General features: G+C 42.2%; 1 protein-coding gene across 1 annotated transcript in view; it reads left to right on the top strand.

The window, feature by feature from the left end:
- Window positions 1-23,669, top strand: part of Srrm1 (serine and arginine repetitive matrix 1) — a 32,638-nt gene that overhangs the window by 2,613 nt on the left and 6,356 nt on the right. Inside the window, 12 exon segments of the mRNA XM_006975667.4 lie at window positions 3,280-3,369; window positions 3,643-3,765; window positions 5,826-5,996; window positions 6,467-6,582; window positions 7,960-8,163; window positions 9,612-9,800; window positions 10,045-10,164; window positions 13,414-13,688; window positions 18,140-18,220; window positions 18,613-18,699; window positions 20,557-20,701; window positions 21,051-21,092. Of these exon segments, the coding sequence (XP_006975729.1) occupies window positions 3,280-3,369; window positions 3,643-3,765; window positions 5,826-5,996; window positions 6,467-6,582; window positions 7,960-8,163; window positions 9,612-9,800; window positions 10,045-10,164; window positions 13,414-13,688; window positions 18,140-18,220; window positions 18,613-18,699; window positions 20,557-20,701; window positions 21,051-21,092 (1,643 nt within the window).

Here is a 23,669-nt window from a genome sequence, read left to right as displayed (position 1 = left end):
AGATTTCTATTTTACTTTTGCGGAGGCAGTTGACAGGATCTTGGTATGCAGACCAGGCTGGCCTTGAACTCTTAGAAATCACCTGCCTCCCCAGTCAATCTTGAGATTAAAGGTGTAGGCCATCGCTCCAGCCCAAAACAGTTTTTTGTTTTTGTTTTTGCAGTACTAGGGACCACGTCCAGGGCTTTATATGTGATAGCCAAGTGTTGTCCTTATTCAGCTATAGACTTTCTGGATCACTTTCCAGGTGACTTCAGTACAATTTTGTTTGTTTGAGACAGGGTTTCTCTGTGTATCCCTGGCTGCCCTGGAACTCTCTGTAGACCAGGCTGGCCTTGAACTCACAGGTCTGCCTGCTTCTGCCTCCCCAGTGCTGGGACCAAAGGCATGCGCCACCACCACCCAGCTTACGTTTGATCTTTTAACTGGCATTAAATAGTTACACATAATTGGGGTGTATAGTGTGGCATTTCAGCATGTTTGCCTTGTAATGATCAGTTGAAGATAACCAGCATACCTTATCACCCCCGATATTCAGCTTTTTTGGTTCATTGCCCCTAATTTTGCACGTGAGGAAACATCCTCAGAGATTAGATTGTGTGTTCTCAGGACATGGTGGTGGAGTAGTAGCAGAGCTGACATACTACTGTGGGTTTTTACCTCCCCAAACAAACCTTTTTGGTTCTGAACTCACTATGTTGACCAAGCTGGCCTGCAACTCATAGAGACCTTCCTGCCTCTGCCTCCTGAGTGCTGGGATGGGACACCATAACCAACCAAAAACTTCTTGTGTTGTTACAGCACTAGGAACTGTAGCCAGGACTTTGTACGTGCTAGCTAAGTGCTCTTGCCAGTCTGCTATATTCTCAACTCAAACAAAAGTTTTCTTGATCACTTTCCAAGGGACTGTATCCAGTCAAGAGCCAGTTCGTAGATTTCAAATCATAGAGCCAGTAACTTCCGTATTTAATTGAGCCTGGAGGTAGGGCGAAGTAAACAGTAACCTGCCGATGCCTTGCTGCTCTGGGAGTTCTTTGCTGGTTTAGTTTTTGTGGACTCAGAATTGGTGTTCATTCATTCGTTTGCTTTTCTCCAGACAGGGACTCATTGTAGTCCAGGCTGCCCTCAGATTTGCTGTGTAACAAGGTTGGCTTGAACTCCAAGCCTCCGCTCAGGTCTCAGGTTTTAGGATTACAGAAGCATGCTACTTCACCTGGCTTCAAATTCATCATATTCTCTCTCCTTCCACTCCCATTCTTTTTTTGTTTGTTTGGTTGTTTTTTTGTTTTTTTTTTTCTTTTTCGAGACAGGGTTTCTCTGTTTTGGTGCCTGTCCTGGATCTCTCTCTGTAGACCAGGCTGGCCTCGAACTCACAAAGATCCGCCTGCCCCTGCCTCTGCCTCCTGAGTGCTGGGATTAAAGGCGTGCGCTACCACCGCCCGGCTCCATTCCTTCTCTTCTCTCCTCTCTGAGACAGAATCAGTGTCCTGAACTAAGTAGTTGAGAATAATTTCTGGTCTTCCTTAAACTCCCAAGTGCTCAGTTATAGGTATGCACCACCGTGCCCCACGTTTTTGGTCTTGGCATGTACCCCCTTCGAACACACTGGGTTTCCTGTATCTCTTTCAAACTGTAGAGCTAAGGATAACCTTGAACTCCTGACCTTCCAAATCCCTAGTGCTGGGATTACAGGCACCACCATACCTGGTTTATGTAATGTTAGGATTAAACCCAGGGCTCCCTGCACTAAACACTCCGCCACTGAGTGAAAAGACCATCCTTCAGTTTTGGTCTTTTGATAGTCTTTTGCTATGTTGCTTGGAACTTGTGTATGCCAGGCTAGCCTCAAACTTACCATAGTCTTCCTGCCTCTTGTCTCTTGACATTCCAAGTTGGGACAGGCTAAAACAATGTAGTCTCGGGGTGTTCTTGTGCCACCATACTCTTGCAAGCAGTGCTGCTGTTTTTCAGGGCAGGATAAAACTTGAAATACTGCAGTGTTCTCATTTCAACAGATCTGCAAAGAGCATAAGTGTCAGACTTAACATGGATGTGGACAGGAGTCTTACTCGGATAGTACTGTTATACTTGACTTATTAAGGATGTACATTTATATTAAAATACAGGTGCTTTATGTGTCAACTAAATTTAGAAATGGATGCAATCTTATATCTGGATATTTTGACTGAATATTTGACTCTGTTATTTTGACTGTAAAAGTCACAGCCTTTATTTGCCTTTTTTTTTTTTTTTTTTTTTTTTTTTTTTGATTTTTTTGAGACAGGGTTTCTCTGTGTAGTTTTGGAGCCTGTCCTGGATCTCACTCTGTAGCCCAGACTGGCCTTGAACTCACAGAGATCTGCCTGCCTCTGCCTCCTGAGTGCTGGGATTAAAGGTGTGCGCCACCACCGTCCGGCCTTTATTTGCTATTAAAGAATTTTACTTTGGGTCTGGGTACATGGCTCAGATATAATATAGGCAAGACATAGACAAACATTTTTTAAAAAATTCCAGAAAATTGGAAGAACATTGTAATGGGGTAAAATGAACAACGAGCTGTGTCAGCACAGTGGAGAGGTAGGCAGTGCCCTAAAAGTGAAGGGGTTAGGCCATGCTCGCCGGCATGTGCCTTCACTCCCACAGCCCTCCAAGCTGGAGGACCTCTGTGACTTAGGGACCGTCCTGGTCTATGTAGTGAGTTTCAGGCCAGCCAGGGCTGCATAGTCAGGTCCTTGTGTGTGGGAGCTGGGAAGGGTGTGCAGACAGAACTAAATAAAATAAGTGGAAACTTTATTTAAAAGTTTTTTGTTTTGTTTTTAAACTTTGAAATCACCAGTATTGTGATTCAAGCCACCAGTTGAGAAACTGAGACAGGAAAATTACTGTTAGTTTGAGGGCTGGCCTGGGCTAGTAAAAGAAACTAAGATTTTGTTATTTTCTTTTGTGTGTGTGTGTGTGTGTGTGTGTGTATAGGGGGGGCAGGGTTGAACAGGATTTCTCTCTCTAACCGCCCTTACTCTTCTGGAACTCTACAGACCAGGCTGGCCTCAGAACTTTTTTTTTCTCTTAAAGAAGGCTGTCAGGATGGCTCAGTGGGTAACGGTGCCTGCTGCCAAGCCTGAGGAACTGAATCCCATCCCTGGGATCCACGTGTTGGAAGGAAAGAACCCACTCTCCAGAGTTGTCCTCTGACCTCCACATACGTGCACCATTTTTTAATTGAAAAAGAAAAGGAAAATTTAATCTTGTATTCATAGGACATGCCTTTGCTTCCTTCAGGGAACAAGTGCGGAACAGGATAATCGGTTCAGCAACAAACAGAAGAAGCTCCTCAAGCAGCTGAAATTCGCAGAATGTCTAGAAAAAAAGGTATTCTGGGTGGGGCAGTTACCTTTTTACAACAGTTGTTGCATTTTTGGGTTTGGGAGATAAACTGAACTTTTGTGAAATAAACAAATAAATAAATAAATGTTAATGGTTGCACATTTGCCGCCTTTTAGCCACCACATACACTGTGCAACCAAAGAATGAGTATGAGAGATGAATTTAAATATGCATGAGCTAAAATAAATATTTAGATAAAGTCTAACTCAAGTTCTTACTGCAGTCAACTTTGACTTAACGGTTTGCATGTTTCCTCAGGTGGACATGAGCAAAGTAAATTTGGAGGTTATAAAGCCCTGGATAACAAAAAGAGTAACTGAAATCCTTGGATTTGAAGATGATGTTGTGATTGAGTTTATATTCAACCAGCTGGAAGTGAAGGTACTAATATACAGATGGCTCTTATTTCTGAATATGTGACAATTTGTGAATCTATGGAAACTCAGTTTTTCTATGGAATACAAATATAGAAGGGTTATTTTACAATGTTTGTTGTGAAAAGAATTCACTTTGTAAACAACTGTTAAGGCTGGAAGTTTAGTGAAGGTGCATAGTTTTGAAAGCTACACAGGTGAAAAATCAAACTTACTGTTTGTAATTTTGCTGTTACATGTTAAGTTACTTTGACAGCAATTTTCTAATGATAATGTGATTTATGATTTAAAAGGCCTGAACCAAAATGGAAGTTATTCCTTGCGTCTGAAGTATAGCACCATCACCTTATTAGGTCACAGCAGAGTGAGTGTCCCAATGTCGCTCTGACCCAACTCCCTTGATGACGCAGTGTGTGTTTGGAGGTGAGTTGTGTAAAGTGGCCGAACATCAACAACAACAACAAAAACACAAACAAGAGCAATTGGTAAAGCTGTATACTGCTCTTTAAAGTAGCTTTTGAGATGGACATTTATTTGAAGCATGAGGGGCGATTCTGATTTGATTGGATGTTGTTTTTAAAAGAGCTAAAGTTTTTAGCTGTAGCTACAAGTCAGCTGGTTACCAGTTAGAATTTAGGCACAGGATTTTGTTTACATTCTAATTAAACTTCAGGCAGATGAATTGACAGTCCTATTAAAGCCAGTTAACATAATTGTTCCTGTCTTCCAATATGAACTAATACAAGATAATACAACTGATGTTTAAAAACATTTGTTACAACATAGTTTGCTATTTTGCCATGGCATCCCAAAGGACAGTAAAGATGTACCATATAACCTTTTGGTAAATCTACCAATGTGAATTTACTTTTACATTACTCCTTTTCCCAAAGAGTTCATGCTTGACTTTTGACAGAACAGTTACCATTCCAACTGATAAGGTATTTCTTTTTTTTTTTTTTTTTTAACAATATAATTATTTTGTTTTGAATGTTTCTAAAGACTTAATTCTAAGAACGTACTTTATATTTATAAAGTATATTTATTTAACTTAGAGACCAGAAACATGGGAGAATGTTTTTTAAATGATGTTTAATGGTAGATTTTATTGAAGAAATGCTTTACTGATTTGAATTTTAGTGTACTTTTAAAACCTATCTGGTAGTATTCCCCTTGTAGTGAGCATGAGATTAAAGTTTAGAACTTTTTAAACAATCTTTTCTTTTTTGTGGTTGTGTACTCATTATTGCTTGTTCGTCTTTTGCAATTTAGATAAATGATATAACATTAAACTCAAGGTGGTTGAGTTGCAGTAGGGAGTCGGAAGCAAGCCAAGGGAACATCTTTCTCTACAGGGGACTTGGCGATTCCAAACCCCCAAGGTTCCAAGAAGAAACTGAAGACACCTGGAATCTGTACTTGCTTTGTGCTATTGAGCTGTGCTTGTTATACGGACCTTGTTGCTTGATCAACAGATCTAGTGTTTAAAAACCCATGTACTTTTTAGAAATCTTGACTCGTAGTTTTGTGGACAGTTGAGCTCTGTGGCATTGTTAGTAATAGGTTGTCATGTGCAGTAGTAGTCAGGTTTCTAGCTTAGTCTTCACAAGTTACAGAGTGCATGCATAACTTGTTAGTTCTTATAACTGAGCACTAGATATTAGATACTTTATAGAAAGTTATCTGTAATGTAAGGAGAAGTGTTATGTACGTTGTCAATTTCTTGTTGGGGGAACTTTTCCAGCCAAGCAAATACTTGTTAGTGAACTCAAGAATTTATATCTGTTCCATGATTTTTTTTAAAGTTGATAAATATATAAGGCCCACTAACAGCCATATAGTCTAAATATTAGGGAATCCACAAAGGCTGCTCTGATGCTTTTGGTTCAGTGAGGGAGAATTTGATTATCTAGAGATTACATGGCCAAGAAGCAAGTAGGGAAAAGTATTAAATAGTATATATGTACCTCAGCCCCCCTGGTAGACTAAGTACTAATGTAAATGAGTTGTAGGTCGGTTGGTTGGTTTCGAAGTAAACTGTTTTCTTCCTGTCGTGTCTTTTTGCAGAATCCAGATTCCAAAATGATGCAAATCAACCTGACTGGATTTTTGAACGGGAAAAACGCTCGAGAATTCATGGGAGAGCTGTGGCCCCTGCTGTTGAGTGCACAAGAGAACATCGCTGGGATCCCCTCTGCTTTCCTAGAGTTGAAGAAGGAAGAAATCAAACAGAGACAAGTAATAACCCCTTTCATATTGATGGCAGCAATGGTGTGCGGACTGGTGGTTTGCCTTAAGAATTTCTGTTTGTGCTCTTTGATCTATTTGAACTTCGGTGATCTGGCTAGGCTACGGTTTGCTGTGATGTTTGTACATTGAGTTTACCACACCTCTGAAAATTATTAGAGTGCCGTTTTCCAAGAGTCCAGTAATTGGGTAGATCCCCCCCCTCCGCCAGTTCTTAAGATATAAGTGCATTTAACTTAAAGAAATTTTAATGTAAGTATCTAAAAAGTGTGTACAAAGTATTCTCACATAGGCAGGAATTGTAAAGTCACACGAGTGGGATGAGTGAAAAGACATGAGTGAAGTTGAGAACAAATGAACACATCTGAAGACCCAGGGCTGGTGAAATGTTAGGCACCAGTGTTTATCCAGTGCATAGTGTTCCAGTTGTGTGTTCTCATCATTCACCTGTGTGCTTGCAGATCGAACAAGAAAAGTTGGCATCTCTGAAAAAACAAGATGAAGATAAAGATAAGAGGGATAAGGAAGAAAAAGAGAGCAGCAGAGAGAAAAGGGAGCGGTCTCGCAGCCCACGGAGGTATGATAGATATAACAGATGCGCGTGCGGTGTTGTGGGGGGCCTTGGGTCTTCAGGGTGCGCTGGCGGAAGTGTGGCCAGCTGGAAGTCTGGGGAACATTGGTGGAGGAGCTGTTCGCCTCTGGGCTAAAGAGCTTTGTTGCTAGGCATTTTGGCACGTTTTTATAAAGCTATCCCGGAGGTAGTGGGTGGAGGTGTGGCTTCTAGGCCAGCCTAGACAGCACTCTAATACTCTCTTTAAAGAAAAAAAAAAACTTTGTTGGAGACAGATCATTTGACTAAAATGATCGCCTCTAATTTAGGTGAGTTGCTTATTAAGTAGAAATTTAGACTTTATGTTGCTTTGCTTAAATAAAACATTTGGGGTTTTTTTGTTTGTTTGTTTTAGTTATTGTTGTTACTGTATTCTGACTCTCTCCATTTCCCTTTTATTAAAAGTCTGCTCGTTAGCCATTCATATACTTACCTAATTCCTTGTTCTGCTTTTCTTAGATCAAAGGTTGTACTGAACCCAAACTTCAGATCATTTATTTGTTTTCTTCTTTCTTCCAATGAGACTATTGTTAGGTTCACATTTTTAAATCCACGGTTCAGCTTCTACTGTATTTGTGGTGAAAGGTGAGACTTCCATTAGGCTTTTCATTTTTAGGATTTTTTTTTTTTTTTTAACCTGTGGGAATTTGGTAATCTGAGGTAATATTTTTTCCTTTAGTTTGTGCTGAATTCTAAAACCTTATAGAAGCAGTGAGCGCTTCTAAAGCTAAGTGTGAGCCATCATTGTTATGACAGTGTTGGATTAAGTTTGCTGTTTCACTTTACTGTTCATTTTTAAAAATAATAAACACTTTCAAATTAGATACGCTACAATTGCAAAGGAAAACAACCCCCCTTCCAACAAAAACCCATCTTCTGTGAATTTGGCATTTTTCTTTTCTTGGGAAGAACACACTGCTTAGATTGCACCAGTCATTTTTGTGCATCTGGAGGCGCTGCCTGACCAGCTCTGATCTGAGCGGTCTGTACTTGAACTCCGTATTTTGGTAGGGTTGGTGTATTGTTGAGGAACTAGGGCTGTAAGCATCTTCATCTGAGGCGTTGGTCTTTGGATGATCACTGGGAATCGAGAGCCCACGCCTCCTCCTCCCCAGTCAGTGTGCCTCTTCTAACTGCTCCTCGAGGATGTTACCTCTGTTTGCTTGTCCTTCTAGTTCTGTCTGGCCTTTTCCCTCTCACGTAGATGAAATGGATATCTTGTTTCATGTGAAACTTCTCAGATACAGACAACAGTGGGTAACTTAAAAGATTAATCCTCGATTTTCCCTTTGTCTGCGCCATACCACATTATTCAAAAATCTGAAAAAATTGCTTTCATCCTAGACGCAAATCCAGATCTCCTTCCCCTAGAAGACGATCTTCCCCTGTCAGGAGAGAGAGAAAGCGCAGTCACTCTCGATCTCCCCGTCACAGAACCAAGAGCCGGAGCCCTTCCCCTGCCCCGGAAAAGAAGGAGAAATCTCCAGAGCTCCCGGAACCATCAGTGAGAACAAAAGACTCTTCAGTACAGGAGGCCACGTCTACAAGGCATGTTCCTAACATCATGTTACATAATCATGTTTTTAGGCTGTTCTACCACCTGCAAATGTATGTTGCTAACTTAAATGCTTGTTTTCCTTTTAAATATTTTCTCTTTTCTTTTCTTTTCTTTTTTTTTTTTTGTTTTGTTTTGTGTTTTCGAGACAGGGTTTCTCTGTGTAGCTTTGCGCCTTTCCTGGAACTCACTTGGTAGTCCAGGCTGGCCTCGAACTCACAATGATCCACCTGGCTCTGCCTCCCAAGTGCTGGGATTAAAGGTGTGCTCCACCACCGCCTGGCCTCTCTTTTCTTTTTTTAAATTATAAAGTTAGTTTGAGAAAATGAAGCTGAAATTATATTCTTTATAAGGAAAATGTCCTAGTGGTAACCACTTGTCTGTTGTATTTTTTTCTTTCTTTTTTTTTTTCAATGTGCATTGGTGGTTTGCCACGGGTGTCAGATCCCCTGGAACTGGAGTCACAGACAGTTGTGAGCTGCCATGTGGGTGCTAGGAATTGAACCTGCATTCTCTGGAAGAGTAGCTAGTGTTCCTAACTGCTGAGCCATCTCTCCAGCCCTGTCTGTCGTATTCCTTTAAACATTTTATGTATTGTAATGTGATCTTCCTTACCTCCTTGCCACAATAAACTGTGGACAAGTTCCTGTTTGTTTTTGAAGTAGGGGGTGTAACTTAGAGCTTTGCACATGCTTTGTCACTGACTTACGTTCTCAAACAACTTTTACCCCCAATCTAAAGAGGTTTATTCATTTCTGTTAACTGGAGTACAAAATACACCAAATAAAAGCCACTCCCTCCCTCTTCAATGGGAACATCTTGTGCCCTCTGGCTGCCTTAGACTTGAGCATAATGTAGCTACTGCACAACAAACAGCTCCCGTGGTCCACAAGGCCGCCTGGCATGCCGTCCATGAGACTGCAGCCCCTGCAGTTGGGGACCTGCGCAAATGATGGTTGAGCAGGTGAGAGTGCTGTCCTGCCTGGACTTTGTCCCTCAGGGTTTCAGAGGCTCCCAGGAGTCAGGCTCTGTGGACTCTAGCAGTTGGACAGTGGCACAGTCCTTGCCCACATGTGAAATAGGGATATGAATTCTTAGTTGCTCAATGAATTCTGATATGTACCTATCTTTTGAAGTCAGAAGTCTTTGCAGATACTGACTTCTTTTAGAATAAGGTGATCTACATCTGTTAATTTATTAGTAGTAGGGGACAGGTCATGTTGTTTAGAGTACAACTTTGTAGAGTTGGCTCTCTCCTTAACTTTAATGTTCCAGGGAATTTAACTGAGCTCAAGCTTGCACCATAAGTACTCACCAAAGACAGCCATTTTGCCAGCCCTAGAAAACCCTTTAAAAAGAGAGCCAGGTCAGTATATTGTTGTATTGGCTTAGGATTCTCAGAAGAGTGGAGAAAAAAAACAAAACACTGTCATTTTCACAGTGACATCCTGAAAGCTCCCAAGCCTGAGCCTGTACCAGAGCCCAAAGAACCTTCTCCAGAAAAAAATTCCAAAAAGGAAAAGGAAAAGACTAGACCAAGATCGCGATCACGTTCCAAATCACGATCTCGGACCCGTTCTCGATCACCTTCTCATACTAGACCAAGACGGCGACATAGATCCCGATCAAGGTGTGTTATGACCTTGGGATGAGTATGCGATTTAGGTTGTAAGTGGTGATTTTTAAGGTAACGTCGTAAACAGTGTCAAAGTCACAGAGAATGTTCAGAATGAAGGTTACTCTGCATTATGTGAAGTCTACTTTTCTGAGCACTGTAAAAATCTACATAAACAGAAGTTATGGCATTGGAAATTAGTGCCAATAAGTTCCTTGTTTTTAGTTTACTTGGGGCCTAATTCTGTTTGTTATGGCAGGTCTTACTCTCCTAGAAGGCGGCCAAGCCCAAGAAGGCGACCATCTCCTCGAAGAAGAACTCCACCAAGACGGATGCCCCCTCCACCAAGACACAGGAGGAGTAGGTCTCCGGGCCGACGGTGAGACTCTGTTAGTGGCAGGTGCCTGGAGCTTCAGGGTGATCGTTAGTCTAATTTCAGGATCCTTTTGTTTTTGTTTGTTTGCTGGAAGACAGATGTCATACATTATACTAGGGAATGTCATCTAGACAGCCTGATGCACTTCACATGTGGCACTACTTGAGCTGTGAGAAACATACTGTTGGGAAAGAGTCAAGTCACTGGTCTTGTAGGTCCTGTGTGTTTTACCTTCTAAGACTTGACTAAAGGTTGTTTTGTTTTGTTTTGTTTTGTTTTGTTTTTTTTTAGTTTTTCAAGACAGGCTTTCTCTGTGTTGCCTTGTGTCTTTTGTGGAACTCACTCTGTAGCCCAGGCTGGCCTTGAACTCAGAGAGATCCGCCTGCCTCTGCCTCCGGAGTGCTGGGATTAAAGGCGTGCGCCACCACCGCCCGGCTGACTAAAGTTCTCATAAGGGACAGAACCGAGGGCTAGCAGTGTGCTTTAGTGGTGATGTTGGCTGTGTGAGCAGGAAACCCTGGGCTCTGTTCCTCAGTACTGGACAGACTCGGGTGGAGTTTCGTTCCTATCTGTCATCCTAGCACCCTCTATGTAGAGGGAAAAGGATCAGAAATGCAGTCATCCTCTACATAAGACTGGGAGAGACACAGACAGCAAAGAAAGAACTGGTTGCTTTTTCTGTTTGACTTTGAAATGTGTAAGTGTGTGTTTATTGTGTGTACAAGTGTTTTGTCCGCATTTTGTGTGCCATGTGTGTTCGGTACCCCCAGAGGACAAAAGAGGGCATCAGACCCTGGAACTGGAGTTACAGATGGTTGTGAGCTGCCATATGGGTGCTGGGAACTGAAACCACCTCCTCTGCAAGAGGAACAGGTGCTCTTAACCCCTGAGCACCCCCTCCCATCTGACTTAACTTACTACGGCTTCTGAAAGGCAGCTGGCTACAGAATTAATCAGGTTACTTAACCGGTTTTAAAAACCCATTTGCTGTTTTACCTTAAGTTTTAAGAACGTACTTATATTGTGTGTGTATACAAATGCAGTAACTTGTACCTGGAGGTCAGTGGACAACCTTGGAGTTCTTCTGCCTTTGGGTGGTTCTAGGGGGATTGAGATTGGGCCACCTGGCTTGCAAAGCAAGTACCTTTACAGTGTTTCTCTTTTTATAAGAACATTTATCTTGAGTATGTGTAGAGGTGTGTGTTCAAATGCGCCAATGTGGGTATGTATGTGAATGCAGCTGCCTGCAGAGGCCTCCAAATCTCTTGGAGCTGGAGTTACAGGCAGTTGTAACTGGTGGTGCTAGGAACCAAACTTGTGTCCTTTGGGGGGCAGCTAACACTTTCACTGCTAAGCCATCTCTCCCACCCTGTGTAATGAAGCCTTTTGTAACAGCTCAGAGACAGGTAACATAAAAGGAAAGTTCCCCAAAGTTCCATTCCTAGATAGAGGTGTTGCAGAGTATTTGTTTGCACTACTAAAAATGTCTCTGCCTAAGGCATCTTCTGATTGGTTTAATATAGCTAGGCAGGAGAGATGGTCGCGACTTCTAGGAAGAGAGGGGACTGATGGAGAAAGTGTAGGTGTGCAGATTTTGTCAGGTGTGTTGGATGTGCCATACCAAGAAGAGCCACGTGGCAGAACATAGATGTAAAAAATATGGATTGATTAAGTTAGAAGAGTTAGTTGGGGCTGGGTGGTGGGAGGCAGAGGCAGGTGGATCTCTGTGAGTTCAAGGCCAGCCTGGTCTACAGAGCTAGTTCCAAGATAGGCTCCAAAGCTACACAGAGAAACCCTGTCTTGAAAAGACAAAACAAAAAAGTTAGCTGGGAAAAACCCTAAGCTAAGGCCAAGCTTTCATAATTAATAATAAGTCTCAAGTCATTATTTGCAGGCTGATGGTCCAAAGATAGTTCAACAAAAAAGCTTGATACATAAAGCCATTACTAGTAGTTTACAGTGGCTACATGTGACACAATTAGGCATTCATCTAATTCAGCCAATAGTACTAATTTGTTTTAAACATTGCTGAAATGTGTAATTTGCTTAACCATTCTAAAATGGGCATAAGATAAAATGTTTTATCTTAGATATTATTTTATAGCAATGCGATTGTGTCTTAACTTTATACAGAATGAAGCCTGGTACACAGGAACAGAATTTTCTGCCTTATTGATCTGTTGCCTGGGCCTGCTTTCCGAGTGTGCTTTGGACAGATGCTATTCTTCCTTGTTGCTGCTGGTTGAACCAGGGCCTCACTCAGGCTGAGCCTGTGCTCTGTCTCTGAAGTATACCCTAGCCCTGGAAAAGCTGTTAATGTTCTTTACCAAGAACCACAGCAACTACAAAAGGGAAAACATTAAATAATCTCCAGTTCTGTCTGTGCAGGTAGGGCTTTCAGACCCACACTTCAACAGCAACAGCAAATACCATCTTCTCTGGGGAGTGGTGTCGAGGTACCGAGACTTAAACGTGTAGCATTGCTGCTGCAGCTGGTAGACAGGAGGACAGATGTGCCTGTGGTGGAATTCCAGGCGTCACACTTTTCACACTGATCATTAGAGAAGTAATGCCAGTGCTCCTTTGTCCACCGTGAAGGAAACAGCAACTCTCACATTGGAGTTTTGCAGGCGGCCTGTCTCAGTAGTGTGCACTGAACAGTTGAGCAGTCACAGTGTTTTGCAGATTCTGTAAGATTCCCTTTCAGCCAGTTTCTAATCTCACACTCAAGGGAGGGTTTCTTTTTTTCAGGTTCTCAGAAATTCTTCTGCCAAAGGTGAATTCTGCAGGTACATGTAATTGCAACAGAACTTAACCACAGATTTTGCTGCAGAATTCGAGAGGCCCCTACTTCTAAGTTTATGTAGCTAAATGAATTTCAAATGTTGCACGCATTTAGTGCAACTTAAAAGTTACTTGATATCACTCTGAATGAGCAATACTCTGTCACCCCCAAAGTTGTACAAACTCCATGACCCCATTATCACTCTTCAGGAAGGGGCTGCTCTGTTACTGGATTACAGCATTCACAGCTGAAACACAATCAGAATGAGTTGTGTGTGTGTACTCAGACATAGCTGTTTCCTGTCCTGGGTTATGCTTTTGTTTCTAATCTTTTTGAAGTAATTTGTGTACTTAGCTACATAAACTCAAAAGTTGGATAAAAATAGCTGTATTTTTGTGTACATTATACATACTGTGAAGTCATCTTCAGTGGGATGCAGGTGATGAAGTGAATGCTTTATTCCACAGAAGGAGGCGCTCTTCCGCATCGTTGTCTGGAAGTAGCTCTTCGTCCTCTTCATCTCGTTCCCGGTCACCACCAAAGAAGCCTCCCAAGAGGACATCCAGCCCCCCTCGAAAAACTAGAAGGTTATCTCCTTCAGCAAGTCCTCCTAGGCGAAGGCACAGGCCATCATCTCCAGCAACTCCACCACCTAAAACTCGCCATTCCCCAACCCCCCAGCAGTCGAACCGTACAAGAAAAAGTCGAGTTTCTGTGTCTCCAGGAAGAACTTCGGGTAAAGGTAAAAACACAAAGCATTTTGTTATCTTTGGCATCAGGATGAACCCAGTTGTACCCACCTTCAGAAGCAGCTAGGAGGTACTTTTTTGTGATACTGTAAATGACTCGCCTTGCCTTTCTGTTCTCAGGGCTTTGCTGAAAGAGGGTGATATGTAAAGGTAGTTTGTTTTTCCAGTGCCCTTTGTGTGGGCAGGTGGCCAAGCAGATCACTAGCTTGGGGCTATTTGAATTGGGGTAACAATTGGAACTTGTGTTCTTACTGTAAGGATTCGTTTTATTACTCTGAGACCAGTTAACTATTCCACCCTCCCCACACCCCTTCTTAAGGCTTTTTGTTTGATATCTTACTTGAGAACTTTGTGTTCTAATTTTTTTTTTTTTTTGGTCGCATTTATGCCCCAAGGAAAGATTGATTTAGAGTCTAGGCAGGGATCTTGGGTGCTGTCCTCGTCCTCATTCTGTTCAGTAGATTGGTTTCTAAGAAATTGATGACGTGTGATTGTGCCAGCCAAGTAGAATGTTAGTCTGATAATGCTGAAACCCCAGCAAGCCACGACTTTTTTCTCCACAAATATGCGTGGAGAAAGAGGAGGATAGGATCCATTTGGATGGTGCATTAGGTGCTGGGACTGGAGTAATAGAGGCAGCCTGAAGGGTGGGTGAGTGGAGTGGGTGGGAGGCTTGGGAAAGCTGCTGTAGCAATTGGATTTTAGAGAGGGTGTTCTGAGCCGGTGACTGCCTGAGTGCTGGGATTACAAGGGTGCACCACACTGCTGCCCTTTTAAACTTAGACTGAGAGGGATGAGTACAAAGAGGACCTGTTGGTGGTGGCAAGCCGTAGAGTAATGTGACTTTAATGTCCCGTTCATGTAGTGACAGATAAGATGTTTAAGGCAGCTATTATACATGCACTGTTATTTCTTCTTTTCTGAAGTTCCCATTACCATGTCCTAATCTGATACTTAGTTCTCTAGCCAACTTGTCTTTTCTTGGGAACTTTACACTTGTAAATATTTCTTTTGTTTAGAGCTAGAAAGCGCTCTAGGGGCAAGATACTCTTAGTGTTCCCACTATTATTTTAGAAAAATACATGTTTTTTTTCCATTTAGATCATATAGAAGAATTACTTTAAAATACATGAACAGGAGTTCTTCTGTTAAAATAGGGCAATTATTGGATTTATTCGTTCCCCTTTTCATGAGTCTGCACCGGTGCCGGTCTCTCCTGTTCTGACATAAGCCTTGTACATATGTGATGGATGTTTTGCAGTCGAGAGAAGTTCATTGTAGGGAGCAGAAACCTGCCACATTCTCTGCTCTGGACAAGCTGCTTTAGCCAGACAGTTGTGCTGCGGACAGCTTCGTCTGTTTTATGTCCACTGAAGCTCAGAATTGGTTTGAACTGTGTGGAAATGACCCTTGGGTTGAAATTTGAGAGCTAGAAAAGACCTTTGCAATTGTTAGGTCAGCTAGTTAGTAAAAGAAATGAAAAGCTCATTCCCACTTAGGCAGTGAGAATTGTCAGACTCCAAATGCCTTTGTGGCCGCGCCACGTATGTGCATATTAAAGCTTGTTCAGGCTGGGCAGTGGTGGCGCACGCCTTTAATCCCAGCACTCGGGAGGCAGAACCAGGCCGATCTCTGTGAGTTCGAGGCCAGCCTGGGCTACCAAGTGAGTTACAGGAAAGGCGCAAAGCTACACAGAGAAACCCTGTCTTAAAAAAACAAAGAAAAGAAAAGGATAAACCAAATGCCTTTGTGATGACTAGGGAGGAAGAGGCAGGGCGGAATGAAGTTCTTGGCTTCTCTACTGGGTATTGTGATTTCCCAACTGCGCTCTTTTGGGTCTCTGGATACTTAGAATTGCCGCACTGCTGTGATGCAGGGTTCTTGTTTGTAGTTCATGTAGCAGAAGTTCATTGGGGTCTTGTGATCTGCTGTTGATGACGGGCAGATGAGGGGAGAGTAAGAGAAAAGTGGGGGGTTGGGACTAAATCATTCTGAGTGTACTTTCAGTCTCATTAAGTGTTTGAGAAACTTGGAATCAGTTGTAATCCAGGTGCTGCATAAACTTGTACCTTAGTTAGGTGTCCTGGCATGGCCTGTATCTTTTGAATTGGCTAAACTAGAGAAATTGTGATTTGTGGACGTTTAATGTATTTTACTTGTTCTGGTTACAGTAACTTAACTTTACAAATTATCTTTTGGGCAATCTAAGATTAATAATTAATAGGACTGTTGAAATACCTTAAAATTCTGGTTTTAGAGTTGTTCTTTTAGATTTCTGACTTCATGCTAGAATGATTTGCTCCTTGAATTCTTAAAACACTATTAACATAACACAGTAAAAAAAATCTTTAGAAAAATAAAACAGAAACACTTGTTACCTGTAATAATGTTTTTTTGTTTGGTTGGTTTTGGTGTTTGGTTTTTTTTTTTTTTTTTTTTTCTCCCAAGACAGTTTCTTGGTGTGACCTTGGCTTCCCTAAAACTAGCTCTGTAGACCAAACTGGCTTCAAACTCACAGAGATCTATCTGCCTTCCTCTGCCCACCGAGTGCTGAGATTAAAGGCGTGGGCCACCACTGTTTGGCAGAATGCTTTAACTCAAGAGTAGGATAAAGTGTGTGCGATAAACACTACTAAAGGCTAATAATAAACCCCTGTGTTTATTCCTTCTGTTTAACAAAATAGTTAATGTTGGCTAGGTGTGATGGTATGTTCCCCCTCACCCCCTAGACAGGGTTTCTCTGTGTATCCCTGGCTGGCCTAGAACTTGATCTGTAGACCAGGCTGGCCTTGAACTGAGCTTTGATCCACCTACCTCTGCCTCTGGAGTGCTGGGATCAAAGATGTCTGTCACCACCACCTGGTAATAGTGTACTTCTTTAATTCTGGTATTGCATTCTCAAGCCAGACAGTAGTGAGATCTTGTCTCAAGAAATATAAAAGCAATGTTAAATTTAATTATGTTTCTTAAGAAAATGCCTTCTCACAGCCAAACAAGCCACCTTCCAGATAGTTTTAAATTTTGATCTTCTGAGATGGTAAATTTGACATGTAGGCGATTTCCTGTTTGTTTGTTTTGATTTGATTTGTCTTTTAAAATCTTGGGAAATAGTATCTTGTTATGATACTATTCTAGGCTGGCAGTACTGTCTCAAGCCTCCTCCTTGTTGGGATTTTTTTTTTTTTTTTTTTTTTTGGTTTTTCGAGACAGGGTTTCTCTGCGTAGCTTTGCGCCTTTCCTGGAGCTCACTTGGTAGCCCAGGCTGGCCTCGAACTCACAGAGATCCGCCTGGCTCTGCCTCCCGAGTGCTGGGATTAAAGGCGTGCGCCACCACCGCCCGGCGGGATTTTTTTTTTTTTAATGTATGTTCTGTGCTAGGGTATATACGCACAACACAGGTACCCACAAGCCAGATGAGGTTTCATATCTAGAGCTGGAGTTAACATGTAGCTGTGAGCTACCCATATGGGTCCTCTGTAAGAGCAGCAAGTGCTCTTGACCACTGGGCTCCTCTCCTGCCCCTGTTACTTTTATGAATTTTAGAACTTTAGATGTTAACCATTCTCAACTAAATTCAGTGGTTTGTCTGTTGAGAATTCTACCATTAGTAGGTAGAATCATTAACTAAAGGAATGTAGCTCAGGGATACAGGGCTTGTCTACTGTATGTACCATTTCAGTAGTAATTTTCTTTTTGATTACTTTAGCAAAGATGAGGTTGAAGTGTTAGATCACCGGTTCTTGTGGTACTACCCTATATAGTCTATGACAATCCCTAGGGTGTTAAATAAGGTATAACTGTATTCTGATAAGATATTCTAGCGAAATTCATTAGTCATTCACAGGTAAAAGAACTAAAGGATGACCTTGGGTTGGTTGGTTTCTTTGTTTTTTGGAACAGGGTTTCTCTGTGTAGCCCTGACTTATCTTGGAACTCACTCTGTAGACCATGCTGGTCTTGAACCTGGAGATCTGCCTGCCTCTGCCTCCCAAAGTGCTGGGATTAAAGGCATGTGCCACCACCACCCATCTGTTTTGGTTGCTTTCTTTTAAAAAAAAAATTCTGGGAGTTGATTCTTCTCTTCTTCCTTGTTGAGACATGGTCTCTGGCAGGCCCTCCCTGCTTTGTACTGTGTGGTGTGTGCTCCAGGTTAGCTGGTCCAAACTTCCAGACCATTACCTCATCTTCACCTTCCATTTTGCTGTAGGAGTTGTGGGGTTATTCGTGCATACCACACACACACTATATCCAACTGGTTTTAGTGCATGGGCTTTGAGTAATCAGTGCAGGGTTCATGCTAGCCCTGTAGATGTTTTTGAAGCTTTCCATATTTAAATTTTAGGTTACGTTTTTTTATGTGAACAGTCAAACCACATTTTTGTACTATTAAAATACTATTTTTTATTGTGTGTGAGATTTTTTTTCCTTCACTTGTTTTTTTTAGTGACAAAACATAAAGGTACTGAGAAAAGAGAGTCACCTTCACCAGCACCCAAGCCGAGAAAAGTGGAGTTGTCTGAGTCTGGTAAGTTGTAATGATTTTCTAGAGGTTGTTTTTTTCTTTTCCCTCCGTAGTTGATGGTTCCCCTTGGGTTGGAGATCAGTTGTACAGGGCACCACAGTAGAGAAAGCTGAATCTGACATCACAGACAGTTGGAGATTCCCAGCGCCAGCATTTTAAGTGTCTCTGTTTCCTTATTTCATTCTTCTTAGCCTCATTCTCTTCATTCTGTATTTGGACATAATTGGGGTTTGATAGCTAGCTGAAATGTTTGTAGAATTCCTGTCTCCCGGCCTGACCTGTCGTCAGTAAGTTTAGTAGTTGATAAAGGTTTGAAGGCTTGTTTTCGTGTGCAGTTACGTCACAATACCTGTGCACAACTAAAGAAAAGCTTTCTAAATGCATCCATCTTTCAGAAGAAGACAAAGGCAGCAAGATGGCTGTAGCCGATTCTGTGCAGCAGAGGCGCCAGTATAGACGACAGAACCAGCAGTCTTCATCTGGTATGGACACCAAGAAAGTGCTTTCTACCTCCACACCTGTTGGAACCCCAACACTTGGGAGGTGGAGACAGGAAGTTCCTGTAGAGTATGAGGCCATTAAGGGCTACATAGTGAGAGTCCCCAGAACAGCAAACCCAGAGAAGTCTGTAGTATCAGTCAGTATTCAGGAGGTGGAGGGTCAGATAATCAGTTATTCTTGGCTACATAGTGAACTGGAGATAGCCTGGACTACATGAGGATACCCCCCCCCCTTTTACATATACATACATAAATATGTGTATATATATATATGTGTGTGTGTGTGTGTATAATGCGTGTGTTTTACCTGCATGTATATCTGTGTACCGTGTGTATATCTGGTCTCAGGAGGCCAGAAGAAGGCATCAGATCCTCTGGGATCTGGAGCTGTAGACATTATGAGCCACCACGTGGGTCCTGGGAATTGAACCAAGACTGTCTTGTTTGCCCAGCACCTCCAGTCCTGAGACCCTACTTCTGAATGCCAGGGGGTGAGGGACAAAGAATTTGCCTTCATGGGAATTTCTGTGTCTAAGTTGGCCACTGTATATGTTTCTTTCTTATTTTAAGCCCTTAAATTTTTCTTTTAAATTGTTACATTGTTATAAAAGTGATAAATCTGGCCAGGAGTGGTTCTGTTGGTCTAGTATAGCTTACTGTGTGCAAAGGCCTGGGCTTTATTCCCAGCATTAGTACAAATAAGGTAACTGAGCTAGAGTAGAATACTCTACACATTTTTACTACAATAGTTAAAAAAGAAAATTAAATTGGATAACTAATTTATTCCCTAATATGCAGGAGTCTGTGATTTAGAACATCTTAACTGGGTTTTTGTGAATCTTTCATTTTTTACTAGTAGCTTTTTGCTTTTTGATTAGTTGCCTTTTGTTGGTCATTAAGGCTGCTTTTAGGTATTTTGTTTAATAGCAGGCAGATGAAGTTTTCAGATAGTTTTAATTGTTGGATTAAAGAGGAAGTATGCAGAAACTTGATGTTTACGCCAGATGCTGTTTGGGTTTTGGAAGGTTTGATTTCATTTGAGACAGGCTTGCCTTGAACTTGTGATCTTCTTGTATCCGTCTCCTAAGTGCTGAGGTTGAGCTTTGCACCACACAACTTAAGACAAGCACGCTACAGCCCTACTCCACTTCCTCAGTGATTATTGTAGTCATTACAGTAGTCATTCTTATTTTCTACTTCAAGTGATTTATTGATGCTTTTCTTTTGCTGCTGGCATGGAACCCAGGGCCTGCTCATGCTAGGCATGTGTTCTTCCACTGAGTTACTGAGTTGTACCACCAGCCTTAAGATTCTTTTGAAGCTTTACTTTGTTAATTGGAAATAATGACTAACTTTTTGTTCTGTCCTGTTTCTGAGATAGTCTCATTCACACAGGCTGCCACTTCAATTGCTGTGTTGCTGAGGCTGGTGTTGAGCTTTAGACCCTGCCTCTACCTCCCTGTCAGCAGATACGGACATGCACCAGCAAGCCTGGTTTAAAATCCCTAAATTTCTTAGAGGTGCATACAGGCCTCGGTTCTCTTGATAGTAAAGTAGCCTTGTGTTTGCTAGTTTTCTGCTGGGTGTGGGGATATTGACTGCCACTAGAATTGTCCTGATTAAATTGTACTGACGGTCCTGAGAACTGAACCCCATGGCCTTATGCCATACTAGGTAAATGCTGTGTCAATGAATTTTACTAGCCTCTAAGTAACGTTTTTTTGCAGTGCTGGGGGTAGAACCTAGGACTGAGCATTCAGTGTAAAAGCGAGGGTGAGTGTGAGTGATTGTGTGTGTGTGTGTGATATTTTGTTGTTGTTCTTTGCTCTGTGATTACAGACTCTGGCTCCTCTTCCACCTCAGAAGATGAGCGGCCCAAGAGATCCCATGTGAAGAATGGTGAGGTAGGCCGGCGACGGAGACATTCCCCCTCCCGGAGTGCCTCTCCCTCACCTCGAAAGCGCCAGAAAGAGACTTCTCCTCGGTAACAACCTTCGTTAATGGTTTTGACTGATCTGTGGTTGGGTTGAAACTGTAACTTACAGAGTGGTCTGCAAAATTATTTTAGAGTTGGCTAATTCTTCCTTTTGAAAACTTAAGAGTGGTTGGGTCTGGGGTTTTGGTCAGCTTGTCTTTTTCTTGCTTTTGGTAGTTCTCAACATTAAAACTAGACAAATTTTGAGTGATTGCCTTATTAATGCATGAATATAAAGAGCAGTTAAATCGTAGCATTAATTCCAGACACTTTGAAGCTTTAAAAAAAACTGCCTCCACAAGAAGAGTTTAACTTGTGAATGGAGTTCTTGACATTTGTTTCTCTCCGCTGCTCTCAGGATGCAGATGGGGAAGCGATGGCAATCGCCAGTGACTAAAAGGTTGGTTAGACACTATTATTTAAACTAGGGTTCCATACCAAGTTTACTCCCCGTTTTACAGGCGCATGTGTCAGTGGCAAAAGTTAAGTTGTTTTGGTGTGTTGGTTTTTCTTGAATCGTGTGAGATGAGTGCTATGGAGAGCCGTGTGTGAGGTGTTGGTTTTAGAACTCTTTCTAAGCTGGCACAGAGGGACTTGGAATTAGGGTGACTTAAAGAAAATGAGAAAAACTTGAGGAGAAACTTCAAAATACCAGAAGTGAATGTCAGGGTTGGTTCTGTAGTCTGTGCAGAAGTATGGGGAACATATCTGTGAGATAAAAGTCTTCACTGTGTTTCTATTTGTCATGTATATGTGTGGGCACACACGTGCCACAGTGTACCTGTTGAAGGTCAGAGGACACTTGTAGGAATTGGTTCTCTTTGTTCACTGTGTGGGTCCTGGGAATCGAACTCACTTAATTCTCCAGGCTTGGTGGCAAGTGCCTTTATCTGCTGAGCTCATCTCAGCAGCCCTGGCTTTCTCCCCCTACCTTCCACTGACTGAACTTTTTTGAACATGTGCTTATGTGACCATGAAACCATAAAAATTTAGATCCAAATCCTATAAAAAATCTTATAGTGGGCTGGGCAGTGGTGGCACACACCTTTAATCCCAGCACTCAGGAGGCAGAGGCCAGCGGATCTCTGAGTTGGAGTCCAGCCTGGTCTACAGAGTGAGTTCTAGGACAGCCAGGGCTCCACAGGGAAACCCTGTCTCAAAAAACAAACAAACAAGAAAATCCTTTTAGTTCAGGTCTGTCTCACAAGTGAGAAAACACAGGGAGAAGTGTCCCACACCTGGTCTTGACCTGTGCCACTGACATGCTGTCTGTCATCAGTTCCCTTTTCTGAGTACAGGTTGAACATCCCCTGTCTAAACTGCTTAGGAGCAGAAATGCTTCCTGTTTTTTTTTTTTTTTTTTAAGTTTTTTTGGGAAGACATTGGGAAGCAGTAATGGAACAGAGTGGGATATTTATGCTGTGGAGGGAACTATTTCATGATAATGAAAAAAAAAAAAAAACAAATATGATAGAAATAAATTGGGTACAAAAATATTTTTTTCCCAGCTGCAATGACTTCTGGCTTCTGTGAAAACAGTAAAATTAGAATTAATGTTCCTAACTGGGAGTGGTGGCACATGCCTTTAAACCCAGCACTGGTCTACATAGTGAGTTCCAGGACAGCCAAGGCTATGTGGAGAGAGAGACACTGTCTTTATTTATTTATTTTTGCCAGATCTCGTTACAGATGGTTGTGAGCCACCATGTGGGTGCTGGGAATTGAACTCCTCAGGAGCTCTGGAAGAACAATCAGTGCTCTTAACCTCTGAGCCATCTCTCCAGCCCCCGACACTGTCTTTAAAAAAAAGAAAGAAGCCGGGCGGTGGTGGCGCACGCCTTTAATCCCAGCACTCGGGAGGCAGAGCCAGGCGGATCGCTGTGAGTTCGAGGCCAGCCTGGGCTACCAAGTGAGCTCCAGGAAAGGCGCAAAACTACACAGAGAAACCCTGTCTCGAAAAACCAAAAAAAAAAAAAAAAAAAAGAAAGAAAGAAAGAAAGAAAGAAAAGAAAACCAACAAAATGAATATTCTCTGCTGGTTTGTTTCGGACAGGATCTTTGTATGTACCCCTAACTGTCCTGGAACACTCTGTAGACCAGGCTGGCCTAGGACTCATAGAGATGCGTCTGCCTCTGTCTCCTGAGAGCTGGGATTAAAGGGGTGGTACCCCACCACATCTGACAGAAAATTATTTTGAGTTACGACTCAGTGTCATATTTTTGTTATTTGTTTGCTTGTTTTGAGACAGAGTTTCTCTGTGTAAACCTGGCTGTCCATAAACTCGCTCTGTAGACCAGGCTGGTCTTGAACTCAGAAATCTCCTGCCTCTGTCTGCCTCCCTAGTTTAGGGGTTAAAGGTGTGTGCCACCACTGCCCAGTTCAGTATCATATTTTAGGGAGGGTAAAATTAATTAAACATGATTTTGAGTGTTTATGTAAAATATTAAGATGAAGTACTAATCACAGATCATCTGCAAATCTAAATCAGATCTGGTTGGAAGTAAAATCTGGTAGTGAATTTCTGGCTTTTCTCTATTTAGTCTCAAGTAGATGCCGGGGCCTGGTAAACTTTAGAAACTGAGTTCTAGGTTCACAGCATCAGTCCTGACTGAGCAAAGAGCCAGGAACTGTCTGCCTTGTCTTCTTTCTCAGTGTATGTCAGTTTACCTCAAAGGTGACAAGCTGGTTTAGCCCACAGTTAAATAAGTCTTTTTGAGGCTGCTTCTAGTTAAGTCTCTTACAGAACTCAGAATTGGGGTGGACTTGGTTCGTGAGTGTATTTTTAACACATTACCCCAAAGGCAGCCTCATCCTCAGCTTTGTTGTTTGTCTTTAGGGTATTAGGTGTGATACCCAGTTCCTTGTCAGTGCTGGACATGTATTTTTAGTTAGATGGTAAGGTTGGAGAGACCCCTCAAAGGTAGAGTGCTCGCCTGGTGTGTGCAGTCCCCGTGCTCTGCCGTGTTGGAGAGGAGG

This window comes from Peromyscus maniculatus, chromosome 2 (assembly GCF_049852395.1).
Source record: "Peromyscus maniculatus bairdii isolate BWxNUB_F1_BW_parent chromosome 2, HU_Pman_BW_mat_3.1, whole genome shotgun sequence".
Taxonomy (NCBI): Eukaryota; Metazoa; Chordata; class Mammalia; order Rodentia; family Cricetidae; genus Peromyscus; species Peromyscus maniculatus.
The sequence above is the reverse complement of the archived record's forward strand: the minus strand, read 5'-3'. Positions and strand labels throughout refer to the sequence as shown.